This window comes from Podarcis erhardii (assembly GCF_964252035.2).
Source record: "Podarcis erhardii genome assembly, chromosome: 3".
In the NCBI taxonomy this organism is placed as follows: Eukaryota; Metazoa; Chordata; class Lepidosauria; order Squamata; family Lacertidae; genus Podarcis; species Podarcis erhardii.
This window is the reverse complement of record NC_138507.1, coordinates 95841547-95859765: the sequence shown is the minus strand read 5'-3', so window position 1 is coordinate 95859765 and position 18219 is coordinate 95841547. Positions and strand designations below refer to the sequence as shown.

The following is an 18219-nucleotide window of genomic DNA, read 5'->3' as shown; positions in this document are numbered from 1 at the left end:
TAGATAAAAGTAGCACCTCATAATTACTGTTGTCATATCAATCCCACTGCTTTGCCATTATTTCTGGATTGAGAATTATAATGAAGTTCAGTAAGATTTTAGTAATGGGTTGGGTTGGCATCCCCGTCTGTCTCTAGAAACAATGGAGTGCGCCTCCAGGGGTGAAGTCAAACTGCTGTGTTAGCAGCACCGAAGTGACCTCCCCAAGGCGTAAGACTGGGCGGTGTGTATGGAGGTCCTGGGCTGCCCAGACAACAAGACCCTCTGCCTCTCAGCTTTGCTGATGTGGTGCAAAGGAAAGCAAAGCAAAAATCATTCTCCCACCCATCTTCATTCTGACATTACCGGTAATTTCAATAGGGGCTTTTGAAATTAGTATAAGCTTCATAACTAATTCACACAACAATCCTAATCTTACTTTTTTTGGTGGTGGGGAGGAAGGATTCCACAACACATCTACTGTCAAATTCCATCCTGCCTTCCCTGGAATGCCCCCCTCCCACTGATTCTGGGGGAGGGGAATTAATAAATTAGTTCCAGGGCTGGAGCATCTCAGAGCTATTTTAGGTGGTGTGTTTAGCAAATGAGGGGCCTTAGAATTCTATGGTTCTATGATAACCTTCAACATCCTCCCACCATTTCCCCACTATTCGGGACCCAACAGACTTTTGGCTGCTCTCACCAAGATATTAGGTTTGTTTCCTCATTGTTCAAACTTCACAACACAATTTTATGCAACAGTAAGAAGTCCCCCCCTAAGGTTAAACCACATCATTAGTTATTATTAAAAACCTATGTTTGGAAGACTGACACTTGTAAATAATGAGCACAGCAAAAATAGCTGTATGTACTCACTAGCACGAAAACAAACCTCAAAAGGGCACTTAAGATTATTGCTTTAATGGAAATAAAGTTGAATAAAATTCAATAAGCAAATGAGATAAGCAAATCATTGTACCTGTACTTGAGAGGTCTTTGTGATGGATTTTTGTAAACAAATCATTGGAGGAACTAGGGATTTCAGTTTGCCACTTCAGTTACAAGAAAATGATGCTAGACTGGGGGAAAAAAGCCCTCTAATGAGCTTAAAACCTAAATCTTATGCTTGAAGACTGCCCAACTCCAGTATCAAATGCATTTCTAAGAAGATGAATGCGGGTGTACCTGCAGGACCTCACCAATATCACATGGAGCTCCAGGTGAGGAACCTTTTCAGGGCCCCTCTCCATTTGTTAAACTGTTGAATACGTTGCTTCTATTGTGCTTGCAGCCCATTTTGTGTTTTTGCTGTACAATTTGCACACATGATTTATCCATTTCATATGAAGACAATGTTCATTTTCCAGTGAATACAAAATGCTTAACTTCAATGGAACCCTGGCCACACAGTTCAGCATTGGCAGCTTTAGACGTGAAGGTGAACTTTTTGTGCTATTTTGGTGTGGAGCACAGTCAGGCAGATGGAAGCCTGGTGACCAAGTCAGTTTTCTGCCCCTAAATATGGCCCTGGGAACTGAATACAGTGGTATCTTGGGTTAAGAACTTCTGGAGGTCTGTTCTTAGCCTGAAACTGTTCTTAACCTGAAGCACCACTTTAGCTAATGGGGCCTCCTGCTGCCGCTGCGCCGCCACTGCACGATTTCTGTTCTCATCCTGAAGCAAAGTTCTTAACCCGAGGTACTATTTCTGGGTTAGCGGAATCTGTAACCTGAAGTGTATGTAACCCGAGGTACCACTGTCTATTGTGAGTTCCTAGTATCACTCATTTTAAAATGCTTGCCAGAGACTTTATTTTTGCATACATCTCTGCTTTATAGCTGAACTATCACATCTTTATGGCAGAGATTCCTTTATTCATTATCTTGGAATTCCTGTTTCATTAAACTATAAACAATAATGCTTATTAGCAAGCCTTGTAATTTATCTGCTTATAAGGAGCAAGCAGCAATTAGAGCATGGCCTAAAAACACATGCTGAACTTAAATAGGTGCTAGGTCTGGTCAGTGTGTCTATATATGCAACTAGAGATCCACGAAGGAAAAGCAGAATATAACTTCAATTAACTCCAAGTGCTACTCTAAACCTCTTTAGAGTTTTACAGCACTGAGTTTTGGTGGGCAATGATAAGTGCACAAGATAGTGGGCTCCTCCTCCCTTTTCTAATGTCAAAAGGTGGCAGCTTTCATGGTTAAGAGAAGGGGAAGCAGAGCTATAAGTACCACAAAAGGGTATATAAGGGCAGAACAACCTTCTTGATGCCAGTGGGCCATAGCGGAATAGAATGGGTTCCTAAGAAGCTGAATGTGAGTGCAGCTGCAGGACCTTGCCTAGATCCAATGGAGCCCCAGACAAGGCTTCTCAGAATAGAAATGTAAAGGGTTTTTCATGAATGTGGTTTTCCTGCTATAACTGTGACTTTGACCGTCCCTTTCAGAAACAACCAAAAAGCAAAAACTGTGCTGCCCAATTTTTTTGCTGGCTTACAAATAATACCTTTAGAGTTGGTCAGTCAACTACAACTGGTGTTACTTTCCACTCTTATTCTTCCCTGGCATTGCTGCCCACTTTGTGGGCTCCATTTTTGTTATAGCCCTGAAAGATCTTTACAGTGATTTGGTAATACAGGTGTTTTTCATGCATCCAAAATAGGTGAAATGGAAGTATTATCAAGGCCTCTTTTACACCAGCTAGCAGAATATCTATATTTTCATGATCTAGTGTTCTGGTTCTATGAAGACTCTGCTCTCCTCAAAAGATTATCAGTAGTTCAGAAAGGCAATTTAACAAAGCAAAGACCCCTGGAAATGTTCTCAGCCCAATTCTAAAGACTCTGCTGTGCACACATGGGGGCTCTGATGTGCACACATGCTGCTGCACACAAGACTCTCCTAATTCACTGAAATATCCTCGAGAGTGAATTGGAATGCTGATAATTACCGGGCCTACACCCACAACCCTTTTGTGGTAAGCTATTTGTTGTTAAAGTATTTTCAGATGTTTTCAGTAAAAAAAAAAGTGATGATTTTGCTCCTTATTTCAGAAATTGGTGCTCCTGTTGTTCCGGACAAGCGACAGTTAAAAACCTTCAAATATATGAAATAAACTGTTCTTGATCAAAGTGGTTCTTACCTGGCTATGTTCCTTCCTAGCCCCAGGGCTAAACCAATGGCTGAGGGAGGGAAGAAAAAAAAAAGGTTTAGTAGCATAGCTAACTGAAGCACGAGCTGTCATATGACCAGCCTCTGCGTGCTCTCGGGTATTTTATTGTCCACCAGAAAAATGTAGCCTTTGGCTATGATTTATTTAAATGGGATATTTTACAGAACTCTCAAGGTCTATAGCAGTTTTCACAGGAATATAAGAATGTATCTCATTCTGTGGATTTATCCTGCTCGGGCAAGTGGATATATACTAAATCATATTGAGTTTCATGCCACAGATTCTGAAATTCTTTATATATTACATCATTTAATAATATTTTCTCTGTGTGGGTGCTGCTAAAATCTAATGCTCTTATTACTTAGAGTAACGGAAATCTTAAAAAGGGTTTACAACTATTGGAAGCATGCTTATTAATTTTGAGGGTTTGGGTTTAATGCCTACGCACTGCTACTACTGTTGCTACACAAACACACACACATGGTGTGCATAGGTTTGCTGACTTAATATCTCTAAAATGCAACCCAGTGTGGAATTATGTGTTCTGTTTCCATCTGAGTAAGTAGGAGGGACTGATAGAACAGCACTGTATCTCTCCAAGTGTCTGAACAGTTTTTCCTCTTAGTTTATGGGGTGAGTTGAACTGTTCACCAGACTTCGGATTATGCTGCCCTAGCAGGATTCAACCACTAAGGGGCAATTGTAGAGTTAATATCACCGTTTAGCCTTTTTCTCTCACTACCAGTGTTTATTAGCTTACCAACACCAAGAAGTTTGTTTTATCATCAACAATGCTTTGTGAATAATCACCACAAAAATTTTACATACATTCACATTTGTAATGCAATTATTGCAGTTGGTGTTATGTACATTTCATTTTTCTCTGACCTCACTGCTTACTTAACTGCTGACTGTTCTCTCTCCAACTATGTGTGTATAAATACTTGCCAAGTTAGGATAGCACTTCGTACATAAAAAGTTGCTCTAGTCCACTAAATAAGTTGTCTGGGTGTTTTCTTTTAGTTTTTGGTTGCCACAAGACTATTTAAAGGGCCATGTGCAAATCTCTCTTCCCCGTGTACCAACCTACCCACCCCCTCCCATATGCTTACTGTGGAAACACAGGGACAAAAAGCAACTGTTTTTGTTTTATTTTAAAATACATATACACTGCTGTTCCAGCGCAAAGCCAGCCCAAAGTGCCTTACAACAATTACAATGGAAATAAGAATACAGTGGGCGCTTGGGTCGTGAACGTGGTCCATGCGGGAGGCATGCTCACAACCTGCGGCGTTTGCAACCCGCAGCAGTCTGCGCACACACGGGTTGCAATTTGGCGCTTCTGCACATAGTGCAATTTAGTACTTCTGCGAAGGCGCGAGCGCCGAAACCTGGAAGTAAGCTGTTCCGGTACTTCCGGGTTTGGTGCGGTGCACAACCCGAAAACATGTAACCTGAAGCATATGTAACCCGAGGTATGACTCTAATAGTAAAAAAGCAATGTTACAGAAAAATATAAAACAGATTCAAAACTTCCATAAATATAATATTCCAGGTTCCATCCAGCAAGTGGGACAATATCCACAGAGAAGGCCAATCAAAACAAGTAGTTCTGATGAAAATCCTGGACTGTATCCATCTGCCACAGCTCTACTGGAAAGGAAGCTATAGAAGACCCAAGAAAGATATCGTGCTTCTTTTTCTTCTAGTCACACCTCTGGTTTTGCAAGCGAGAATGCAAGAGAGGTCATGCACACACAGGAACAGTATAGCAAGAACTGTGGAGGCGGGGGGGGGGGTGTTAATCCACAAACATCTTTCCAGACAACAGTACTGGGAACTGCACATGTTCTCAAGAGCATGATCAGAATTTTAAACAGTCTTGATAGACTGGACAATTAGGGTAAAATTCAAGATGTAATTAAAACAGGGACAAATCTAAAGTAAGCAGTTGAAATAATGATAAACCTGACATGGATACTTACTCATGGTGATGAGACTCCTGGGACAAATGTGCAGCTTTCTTGTTGACGCATGAGCCTGGAGTAGTATTCTAAAGGAGGCATAAATAAGTTTTATAAGTTGCATGCAGGAATTTAAGAACACACAGTACTCACTGCATGCAGGAAATAAATGGAAGAAAACAAAAGTCAGCCACCAATATCATTAATAAGATGCATGTGATGAACAAGTCAATTATCAGTTGATTCCCATATTATATTAATGCAAAAAGCTTTGAGTGACGTTTTCCATTTTTTTCAATGCTGGTCATCAGGGTTTTGGGGAGCAATGATCCTAAAGAGGTATTGGAAAGCGCCTCAAGACACACTGTTACTTTGGAATCACAGAACTGAAAGGGACCCTGAGGATCATCTAGTCCAACCCCCCAGGAATACGCAGGTAGGCAAGTGTGTGTGTCTTTACCTCTTTTATTCATAGTGTAGGCACCCAGTTCATAATATTACCCCAGCCATGCCTCTCCCCTACCCAACTCTGGAAGTTTCTAATTGCTACCAAAGTTTAAATCACTTAAGATAGCGAGTTTGAAAAAGGTGTTCATAGTGGTGCAATTGGTAACTGCATCACTTTCATGCCTAATTATGGGAAGAGTAGCACACAGCACAGCAGTCATCACTCCTAAAGTGTTGAAATGCACATCATCAAGACAGGGCAACCTATGACCAGAATGAACACTGGATGATCTGTAGATACTACTGCAATGTTTAATCCTCTAAACAGCTTTTACTTAGAAATCTACATATACCTATGATTTCTGCCACAGACTATATATGGACCACATGTAGCCTGCTTACTGTAGTGTTTGCCACCTAATCTTTTCAGAAAACTGGACTAGGAGTGGATTTAAGCCATGCATGTGCAACAGCAGTCTTTGACCTTTTCAATCTACAGGATCACGTTGATACACTACAGCACTTTGGAAAAAAAGAAAGTATTTATTTATTACAAACATGTCACAGCCAGTCTTTGTAATACAAATGTATCTGTCAAGGATGCTTACGGAAATGTCACCATAATTGGTTTTAGGACAGCCAAAGCATTTATATGGCCTGGTGGTTTTGAGCACAGGCATCCTTACATAATGTAAGGGCGTGTTCACACAGTGGGCGTTAAAAATTGCTGTTACTCTCTGAAATACACCTGCATTAAGTTTCACTGGATAGGAGGTGAAATTACAGGATTTTCTTCATTAGCCTAAACATAGAAGACAAATAAAACTTTTATTTTCATAGCTGACTTGACTTGCAAGTTGGAAAACAAGCACCCTCTCTCTAAACAGGTGCGTGGGCTTTGAAATTCTAAGGATTTTGAAAATAAAAATACTTGTCTGACCTACTGATTATAACATTAACAACTCAATAGTTACTTTAATGCTGGAGGTAAACATTTGGCTCAGCTCTCCAGTTGCATCCTGTATTAATCTCAAAATGAGGTTTTCATGCCATTCCAGTGGGTATCCCTGGAATATAGTAATCCATTTTCTACACTGTGGCTATAAGAAAAGCCGACTGTGCCTATGTCATGCTTTGTTAGAGGTTCATGATCACATTATCTCATGGTGGACCTGACACTTTTATTCAGTTTACAGTATGTTCTGTGTACAGGCAACTTATTTCCTTTGCCAGGGCTGCTGACAACCTTTTCCACACTATATTAATCTTGTTTACTGACTTTATCTTGGTACAAATATCAGAAAACTGAACTTTTTATCTCAGGGAGAAAATAAACAACGTGTTGACAGAAGCAGAAGCTATTTTCTGGGCTAAAATTGGTTGTTTACCTCCAGCCATACTTATGGAAAAATGTTTTAAAGTCTTCCAGTCTGTGCAAAATGCATAATCCATAATTTAATAAATGCAGGCATCCCATGGAAAGTCACTGAGATACATCGGAAGGGATAAAGGAAGTACGACCACTGAACGAAATACAATTTGTAGGTAATTTGCACATAAATATGAGCATGTTTTATCTAGTCAACAAGTGACTAGAGCTTAGATTTCTTCTACATACCGGGGGGGGGGGGTGTCATCAATGTAATTTGCTCATGTAAGCCACCTCTTAGCATCCTATGAGTGATGAAGGTAAGAAAACCTTAGAGAGGTAGAGAATCAAGTTGAAACACTTCCTATGGTTAAGCTAACTCCTAATAGTCCCCCTCTAGCTCAGTGAAGGTGCCTGCACAACCTCTGCTGGTCAAGATGCTTGGGAGGGTGGCGGCGGCTGAGGGATTTACTTATGTGGGGGGAAGTAAATAGTTTGAAATGTGTCTGGTCTCTGTGAAAGCACCTCAGCATATTCAAATTACTAGGAGAGGAAATTATACGACAACCATCAAGAAAACAATTTACATACAGAGTAGGCTAAATATATAAATATATAACTCTTAGTTAAAAAGTTAAAATGTCCACTTGGAAGTGGCGGGGGGCGGGGATGTGACGCAGGAAAACGTTGTGACATGGATGTACTTTTGATTAACACACACACACACACACACACACACACACACACGACTTTAAAATCTGTACAGCAGGTTTACTTTCAGACATTCAACCAACTATTCTTATAATTTGGAAAAATGCAAGACAAAATGTGTATTTTCTAAATGAAATTTACTTAAGAAATTTCTAAACATTCCTAAAAAGGGCCTCCAGGGAAAGAGAGGACGTGAGAGTTGTCATTAAACACATTTGTTTCATCCACCTCCGTTTTAAGGTTCAGTCAGGGTAAAAAGAAACATATGCGCTGAAGTACAGAGAAAATGGGGAGTTAAAAAACAACTGTTGGCAGGGCTAGACCAGATAATTGTGCAGTGTTTAGGGTACATACAAACCTAAAGAAGGAAAAAGACTTTGTCAAATTAGTGTCCAGCTTTATGTAGCACGCTGTGAGTGGCCTCTACTGGCTGACCAAGGGCTACATAAGTCACCTTGTCATCTATTATTATGATGGTATTTTCACAATGGCTGAACCTTTATACAAAGCTTTTCGCTTATCAACATACAAAGTTTACACGTTCCAAAAGAGATAACTCATGCAGCAACTGTAATCCATTTTTGTAATTCTAAGAAATGAGCAAGGTTAATTAAATAGAAATAAGGAGGACATGCAAGTTATCAAAACAGACACATTCAAATGAGGGTGAATGAGTAAGGTAGCAGTGAGTAAAGTATTCAAGTTTTACTTTCCTAAATATTCACTTGCAATTACAATAAAAATTCAACTTCTCCTAAAACTCCTCTTTCTAATCTATTATTAATTTCAAGAAGCTAACCAAAGAAATTTTAAAAAGCTTCTACCCAGACGCCACTGACACCAACAGTTTGTTTTAGTGGTTGGGGATAGTGCTGAACCTACTCTGTTTAGAAAACAGAAAAATTACCAAGAAAAATTGAATCCTGTGATGCCATTAAATCATATCTACACATAGATATCTCCGTATGTGTGTGTGTGTCCTCCACCCCTTTACTATTGTTGACTTTTGTGTGGCGAGACGTGGTTCCAGAAATGCCTAAAAAGCAGGTAGAACCAATTCTGATGCTAGATAATGGCATGAAATCAGTCAGCTCCTTAAAATTGAAGGCTGTTATTGTTTTCAGAACCCTCTAGGAGGGCTCTCATAAAAAGGTAAAGGTAAAGGTACCCCTGCCCGTACGGGCCAGTCGTGTTTGACTCTAGGGTTGTGCGCCCATTTCACTTAAGAGGCCGGGGGCCAGCGCTGTCCGGAGACACTTCCGGGTCACATGGCCAGCGTGACGAAGCTGCTCTGGCAAGCCAGCACCGGCGCAGCACACGGAAACTCCGTTTACCTTCCCGCTATAAAGCGGTACCTATTTATCTACTTGCACTTAGGGGTGCTTTCGAACTGCTAGGTGGGCAGGAGCTGGGACCGAAAGACGGGAGCTCACCCCACCGCGGGGATTCGAACCGCCGACCATGCGATTGGCAAGTCCTAGGCACTGAGGTTTTACCCACAGCGCCACCCGCATCCCAGAAATGCCTAAAAAGCAGGTAGAACCAATTCTGATGCTATATAATGGCATGAAATCAGTCAGCTCCTTAAAATTGAAGGCTGTTATTGTTTTCAGAACCCTCTAGGAGGGCTCTCATAGACCCCAACAATTTCTACATGGATCGCCTGCTGACTTTGGAAACAGGAGCAGGCCTTGGGGATAAAAATACTGTTCCTTAGTAGCCTTTCTTTCCTCTCAGCATCACAACTCTTCCTGGTTTACAGAACAAAGGCTGGTAAACTTGCACTAAATCTGACTGAGCGTTGTTTGCGGCTGGTTATGTGTACAGAAAGTCACCTAGTGGTTCTGATTTTGGTACGATATCCTGCTTTGAAAGCTGCACTCAAAACAAGTTTCACTATTTACATGTCACAGAAAACAACTGTACCAAACCCAATTATGTCCCTCAAAGCTTGGCACATGAGGGCAAGAAGGAAGGCTCATTCACATTCCAATAAACTGTGGCCTGTTGGACAGAGATTGTTACATTTGAGCTGAGCTTGTTACAAGCAGCAGCAAAAAATGCATTTAATATCTAAGCCAGACTTGTAAAAGGCCACGATACCATTTACAACGTGGTAAAAGAAGGTAATCAGTAACTTACCAATTTATATATTTAATAGTTATTAGAGGACTAAATTAATCTATTTTAATGCAAAGTAATTTACCAAATAGATGGTTATCTAGGGGGTCACACACTGAACAATTATATAGATGTGGTCTCACTGGTTTCACTGGGAATATATAACTGTAAGCTATCAGTGAATTACACTGTGGCGTTTTAAGTTTATGAACAGTCACCTGGCATGATGTACTTGTATTACAATACTACTGCAAATACTGATCCAAAATACATTTACTCTCAAATAAGTTCCTTTGCTTTCAATGAAAATTATTTTAAAGTAAAGCACCCTTAAAATTGTTGGCTTGCTCTCTTGTTCAGTATGGGATTATGCACTTGATTCTATTATTCATTTAATTGCACCTTATTAAGGAGAATGTTGTCAGACCTAAATGACTAATGATGCCAAAAGGTGACTGCAGTTGTAAGAAATATTATTTTGCCGACACATAGCTTGGTACTCTGGGATATTTCTAGCCTTATTTCAGAATTCTACTTTGCTTCAGAATTCAGTCCCATTATCTTGACTGCTCAAAATTGTTCACAGGGTTATCTAGCTGACATATAAGATAACCCTCCATCTCACTAGACACCACTGGGATATGACATGCTGACCCACAGTAAGCCTTGATTATTAGCCTGAAATATATACCACACAAAAAGGGAGCTCTAGCTAAAGAATAGCTGAACAAAAATTCTATCGTAGTTGTTTTTTTATACAAAAAACCCCAACAATGTAAGATATACTGTATTTGATTTATCAGAGAATTTTAAAACATGAAATAATATTACATATTTAAACCCTGATCCTTACCATTTTTACTGGGAAGCAAGGCCCAGTGGTTTGAATGGAATAGACTTCAAAATAAGTTTGTTATCGGAACCTTAGATATTTTACCAAGTGGCACACAAAAGCCCCTTTCAATAGAAAGCAGCAGCAATATATTTAATTTATTCATACAATTTAGTCCCCAGTTATTTTTTCATTTGTGGTCTATATACTCTTGGGGAAAGACCATAGGTACTGATATTTTAACACCAAGGAACAGGGAGCAAGAGTGCAACCAACATGTTTTCAAATATTGATATCCACGATATCCGTATTTTGATGCCTTACAAAAATGAAATAAAACCTTATATCTGTGTTAATTTACACCATTACTCAGTCAGAAACACTTTGTGCTTAACTTTGTGAGTCAACAACAATAAAATACTTCAGTGAGCACTATTCAGTTCCCAAAATAAGTAACCACTGTCGCATTCTAAATCTCTTTGCAGGTCCTTGGGGTGGAGTGCAGGCTCAGCTTTGCTACAAAAACCTGTCCATCTTGCCAGCTGTTGAAAGTGGCTTGACAGTTCCAAATCACTGTAAACCATGCGACAAGGCAAGCTTATTTCACACCAGAAATCAGATTCGGATTCCACCTGCCTCTCCTTTTCATTAAATTGCTTATGGACAGAGCAGCATGACAGAATACCCAGCAAACATGTTGTCATGCCAAGTGCTAGTACCTCACTGTTGACAGACATCTGACCTGACACATCTACAAACATCTAGAAGTGTGTGTGTGTGTGTGTGTGTGATGTTTTATTCAAAGCCTTTCCATTTCACGCAAATTGGAGTTGGAGAAGAAGAGCAAATGCAGAATAGGAAACCAGATCCTAGGAAAACCAGTTTTGGTTTCTGCATAGTTGAGTTGTTGGGGGGTTGTTTGAGAGATTTTCCCCACCCTTAACACCCCCTACCCTCGGATTTTTTTTGTACTTGTGTGTAACTTAGGGTTACTGTGAGTCAACTGGTAGTTTTCCCTTATGTGGTGGTGGTGCAGCTTTGGGTTTATAAGCAGGAGCAGAGGAAGACTCAAATCAGTATCAGTATGTAGATTACCTGTTAAGAACTATTGCTCATTGAGAAAGGCAGCTTTAAATAAAGTTTGTCTTTAGAATTTTGAAAAGAAATAAATCATTAAACTCTCCGCCTTTCCAGATAGATACACTTAACTTGCTGGATTTTACCACTGTACCCTCAGATCTCCCAAATCCTAAGAAGAAAGAGATGCCTCTCCTTTTTGGAGGAAAGGAGTAAGGAAAAGAAGGTCTCATTCACAGTTCTGGCAGCATCAGTATCAGTCCCTGCACAAATACATGAAGCTGAGGGATAGTGTCCATGTATTTGGCCAGTTTATAGAACCGGCATTTATATCTGAGTTACTGGGAACAAACTATAGGACCACATTATCAGCATGGAGTTTAAACATATGCCCATGCACAATTCAATAAAAACAGAAACATTTGCAGGCAGTAATCCAGGCATAGGCAAACTCCGGCCCTCCAGATGTTTGGGACTACAGCTCCCATCATCCCTAGCTAACAGGACCAGTGGTCAGGGATGATGGGAATTGTAGTCCCAAACATCTGGAGGGCCGGAGTTTGCCTATGCCTACAGTAATCTCAACTGTGGTAATTTTACAGGCATCAAAATTTCAACCCAGTTTCTACAAAATGGTTAGTTGGCTACTAGCTGTTTTCTGGATCCAATCTAAGATGCTCACGTGAGTGTTTTAAGTCATAAACAACTTAGGCCCCAAATATTCAAGAGGACTTACAAGGCGAGGGGGAGCTCTTAGCACTTCCTCCCAAGTTTGGGGGTTGGTGGCCCAGGAAATGGTAACCTCTGTGGCAGCTCCTTGGTTGAGGAATTCCCACTCCAAACAGGTGTATCTGGCCTCTTCATTAAATAGTTTCTGCTGTATACTGAAGATGCACCTTTGACACCTGAGATACACGTTCCACTCTATTCCCATGACTGTAATTTGTTTTTACTCTTTTTAATGTTGAATTTTAAATTGCTATAACCTGTCCTGGGATCTAATGGTGGAGTAGGTAATAAATTGAATAAATACGTAATTAACAATTAAATGTGTAAAAATTTATAATCTCTATAATTTACATGTTATACATAGCCCACTATGGATGTTGGATGGCAACACCTTATAGAAATAAAGCTATTTTTAAAAGGAGGGTGCAAGCAGCATGCACACTGCGATATTAGGACCAATCCATCAATTCTGCTTATATTAAATGATGAAATATGTAGTATGCATATTACCGGTATTTGCTTAAAATATTTTAAACCGCCCTTCACCAACATTAGGGCAGTATAAAGAGGCATAAAAAAAAACAGAACATACCAAAAATATGTCAATTGAACTTAGCCAAAAGGCCAGTTTATGCAGCGTGCTTATGATAAGAGACATTTGCCTGAAACAAGTATTATTGCTCCTAACACTTTGCAGCACTGGTTATCTTTTCCTCATGTTTTTGAGCTGTAACCTTCATATTGCTTCATTTCACACTGAAAGAGACTCATTGATTTTAAAACTAATAATGGTTTACATGTTGAAAACGGTGTGTGTGTAACTATTAATATCTTCTGTCTCCATCTGCAACATTGAAACAGATTGACCACTAGATGTTTTGAAAAGGGCAACTGCCACATTGTTCCCTTGGCACACCAGAATGGCAGGTCAAACTTTTGTTCCTCTTGTCCTACAAACAATTTTCAAGCCAACGCTCAATAAATAAATTTGGTCTCCGCACTCCCAATCAGGACTGCACAATCCCCTCAGTAGCAGACCTATGATAAATGGACTTATTTTCCCAAATCAAACACTTGAATTTAAATTCAGATGAGTTAATGCAAAGGTCAACATTGTAATCAGTTCTTTTGATCTTTATAGAATTTCTGGAGTAATACATAATAAATCTGAAACAAGGCAATTTGCAGCTCTGTATGGGTGGCTGGTAATAAAAATCTTAACGATTAGAGCCTTTATGTACTTAGGGAACATTTTATAGTAATAGCTATAGTGAGAACCTCAATGCATGGGGAAAGATGGCAATAGATAACACAGAAAGACATGATTGCTTGATTGTTTGTGGTTTATACAGTATGTGCTCATATGAACTATAAACAAATTAAATCACACATCTGCTGATGAATTAACACTGCTTGGTTCTTTGCTCACTGGGCAGTCTGTAACCTTACAACACAATCCTATGTATGTTTTCCGAGAAGTAAGCCCCACTATGCTCAAAGAAGCTGAATGCAAGGTAAGTAAGTGTGGCTAGAAATGGTGTCTTAGTCATGTTTATTTACTTGGAAACTCTTGATAAAAAGCATGGAGGGCATTCAAGATCATATTCATTTTAGAAAGCAAAACTTTCTCTCAACTTTAGCAGAGAAGTAGGCATTATTTTAAAATCTACAGTGTTTATATGTGCTGTAATGTATGGCATTATTTTTTAAACAAATGCTTGCTGTTTAACAAAATTAGTTTTAGACCTACAGGACACAGGACACCACTTGCGTTAAAAGTTAAGCTTTCTTTACTAATGAGCTATGGTCAGAGCAATTTGCTCCTCCTAAGTTCACATGCATTCCATGCTTGCAAGCAAGAAACTCCCTCCAGATTGTGTCCTATGTTCACAAGCTTGTTGTTGTTGTTAGGAAATATTTCCATTTAAGTGGTGAAACTCAGATTTTACAAGCATTTCAATCTTTGCAAAATTTGTTCCCTTCTGTTAATGATGAGGGTAGGTGCTAGGAAAAGGGAAGTAAACAATTGTCAGGGCAACTGCGCCAATATTATTTCACTCATCTCTTTCTGCAGTTAACTAGTTGCAAAGGGATATGTGCATTTGGGTTCACATATAATTACACACTACTGAAAATGAAATTTGTGAATGGATGACATAAAATCCTAGAACAGTAGAGTGGAAGGGACCCAAGGGTCATCTAGCCCAACCCCTGGCGATGCAGGGATCTTTTGCCCAGCGTGGGGCTCAAACCCATGAGCCGGAGGTCTGCATGTACACATGCATCCAAATGCATATTCCCTTTCACATCCTTCCTCAATTACTCATAAGAATCTATGGACAATTGGATCAATGGGGATGGGATGACTTGCCAACCAGCACTGGCAGAGGAACAAAAAAAGGAAGAAAACACTTGTCAAAGCAACGGAGTGGCAGGGGTAGGGTTCACATACACATAGTCACATCACACAGATAACTGTGCACTGAAGAGAAAGGTCTTTTAAGTAATAACATGATTTTAAATGAAAAACAGAAGTATACTGGAGAAACAACTGTGAATTTGTGTGAAGAAATGTACACAGATAGGTAGAGCTGTGGATGTACTGTGGTACTTCGGGTTACAAACACTTCGGGTTACAAACACCTCGGGTTACAAACACTTCGGGTTATAGACTCTGCTAACCCAGAAGTAGTACCTCGGATTAAGAACTTTACCTCAGGAAGAGAACAGAAATCGCACGACGGGGGCGCAGTGGCAGTGGGAGGCCCCATTAGCTAAAGTGGTACCTCAGGTTAAGACAGGTTTCAGGTTAAGAATGGACCTCCAGAACTAATTAAGTTTGTAACCAGAGGTACCACAGTATTTGGAGACTCTTCTTAGTCCACTCTTCACCCCCAAAAGAGATTTATAAAAACCTGAACACCACAAAATTCAGTTCACCATCCATTTAGAATTGTGCTTTGTTTCACACAGTTTCAAAGACTTATGATGCCCATGTAGAACAACTGTATACATGATCTATGAGCACAGGTCATTCATTGGTGGGTAGAAGAAGCAAATGTACTGCCCCAGAGGTGAAAGCCTCCGCAAATGAGACCTTGAGCAGTGATGCATAGGATGGACAAGCATCCACTTACTGATGCTGATGTAAATGTGCATTTCCCACTTAGAATTGTAACGGCCTGCAAAAAGCCCTTTTGTTTTAGGCAACTCTAGATTAGGGCCTCTGTTAGTACTACTAGACGTGAGGTAGGTAACAAATAAATATGCAATACGAACTGTTACATTGAACAGTTCAGCTCAGTACTATAAATTATAATGTTTGTGCAGCAGTTTTAGTCCAATGTTGCAAAGTCCTAAAGTAAGTATTGTACTCTTAATATATTTTACTGTGCCACATATTCAAAAGAACAAGCCAGCAATTTTAACTGACAATGTGATCCGATTTAACAAGTGAAAGCAACCTCCCCTTATGTATTTTAAGAGCTCTCATTCCATGTTGAACACATTCACAAATACTACTTCCATATAAACTACTCAAATGTGTCTTCTTAGGGAACATGTGGCAGTGGAGGGGGAAGGGGCAATGTCCACATCCAAGCGGATTTCAGCTGGACAATGATGAAAAGTCCATATGTTCCAATGCCATCATAAATTATGTTGGAACATTCGGTCAGGCCAAGAGGGACTCCAAAAATAGGCTGGAAACAGCTCTTTGACTGAAAACAAATTGCCTAAATTCCAATATGAAGAAAACAGTGATCTTGACATATATTTTCTTGTGGCCACTGCAGTTTGAAGCTAGGTCTGCAGAGATGAAATACAATATGCTGCAGTTTTAAATTTGGAAATTATTATTCCATCTAGACACAAAAATGCAGAGAAATCTGCATGGGTCCAGTGCCTCTGGGCTCAAAGATTTATTAGGAAATAAAGGAAAAATGAATGATGATATGTCAGCTGGCTTGGACCCCAGCTATGAACCAGCATTTGGAAGGACAGAAATCTCAAATGATTTTCCTTTTAATCATCCAACACATTAAAATATGTTTGTAAACCAATTATTGCAGATGAAGCCAAATGTCCAAAAATGGAAAGTGTTAAGAAAGCCACAAATTAATAGGAGAATTACCCCACAGTGTAGTATGTCCTTAAAGGAGCATGCCATCCACTAAATATAAAATACACTTTTTGGGGGGGGGGACAAATTAGGCTCTAACTTAACTGCCTATAAAATAGTTGTTCACATAATTTTAACTTAGACTTAACATTTCAATACCAAGAAAATGTCAACTTTTAGCAACAACATTTTATATACCTGATGAAACCACTTCTGCAAGGTATACTACAGAAGTGGTCTGGAGCCTAATTACACTGTTTTTGCAACTTAACATTCAATAAACATATTTTTCTCAATGGTAAAGAAACTACTACACTTCCAAAGTGGAGAGGGAGACAGAGGAGAACCAATCTGATAAATGTTTTTGCTAATTAATCCTATGATCTCGCCAAAATGCCTAAGATCAAATAGAATATTGTATTAATTGCCATGTTAAAACTACACAATTCTCAGTTATTCTGAAAGGTGCAACTGATAAACATATATTACAGCTACCTGCACAATGTAAACCCAACATAACTGCTTTCTGGCACACAGCTCCAATGCACTAAAACAATTGGAACGCACACTCCTTAATCCTGCACACATTTTGGCTGATTAGATCCAATATCAGGTTAATAAAATTAAAGTAGCCTAATAGTGTGCAGTGTTGGAACCAAAAACATTACATGATTGCTAGAGGCCTAATCAACTTAAAAGTGGCATTTCTGATGTCTGTTGCGTTTACGGAAATCTCCAGATGATCCAAAGCAGTCTTGAGGAAAATGTCTTCCTCGTGAAATGTTTCAATAATGTTAATAATGGTAATAAAATAGGCAAGATTTAGACCGCAGCCTAAAATATTATGTCATTACAATGTTTTGAGTTAAATTCATTTATTAAATATTTATGTGCAAATGCCTACATGTTTTGCCTGGAGTAAAAAAAACAAAAACCAGAAGTGAGCAAAATATTTAGTTATTTTAATTACCAGTGCAGTATCAAACAACAAAGCCATATTGTCCCACAGCATGAAGTGATCAGATATCTGCCCAAAATGATGGACAGCTCTGGCCCATTGAACAGGCAAAAAAAGAGAAAAACCCATTTACTCTCTGCCAGATGGGACCTACTGGACGCTTCAGCGCAAACAACTCATCCTTCTTCAAACCTTCTTGTCCAGCTCTAGAGCCAGCTCCAGCTGATAATGATGGATATCAAGGCTACAGTAAAGTGGGTGACAAAAGCAGCCTTGTTATAGCTGCCAGTCTTTCGGTCTTGTCATTATTACACATTGAAGATTTATTTGAGTTTATTGTTGTGCACTGGGTCTAGCCATTTGCAATTCATCACCTAGTACAGAAGGTTCAAGATAGTGGCCATAGCTATAATTGCCACCTCCACCTGCTTCTTGAAATTATGAGGTCAGCAGCTAGGGCAGCCCACTGTTCACAGAGCTCTCTACACGTCAGGAGAAACGTCTGCTGTAAAATACCAGGGCTGCTCATCTCTACATAAAAAGGTGGTGCCAACCTTGTGGAAATTCTGCGTTGCATTTTTAGTTTACGCCAAGCAAATCTATGCACGGTCTTGAAAGACCGGAGATTTCCGAAAGGTTAAAAAAACACCCCTCTTCTGAAACTTTAGAGCTGCTGCTGTTTGTTGGTTTTCTTCCTAGCAATTATATTAAATCTGTTCAAAATAATCCTAT

General features: G+C 39.6%; 1 protein-coding gene across 3 annotated transcripts in view; it reads right to left on the bottom strand.

Moving 5' to 3' along the window:
• Positions 1-18219, bottom strand: part of GPATCH2 (G-patch domain containing 2) — a 98862-nt gene that overhangs the window by 35535 nt on the left and 45108 nt on the right. For all 3 annotated transcript variants that reach the window (XM_081857808.1, XM_081857810.1, XM_081857809.1), the window contains 2 exons: positions 5145-5212; positions 3130-3169 (listed from right to left, as the gene is read on the bottom strand). In XM_081857808.1, the coding sequence (XP_081713934.1) occupies positions 3130-3169; positions 5145-5212 (108 nt within the window). The remainder of the gene's footprint in view (positions 1-3129; positions 3170-5144; positions 5213-18219) is intronic.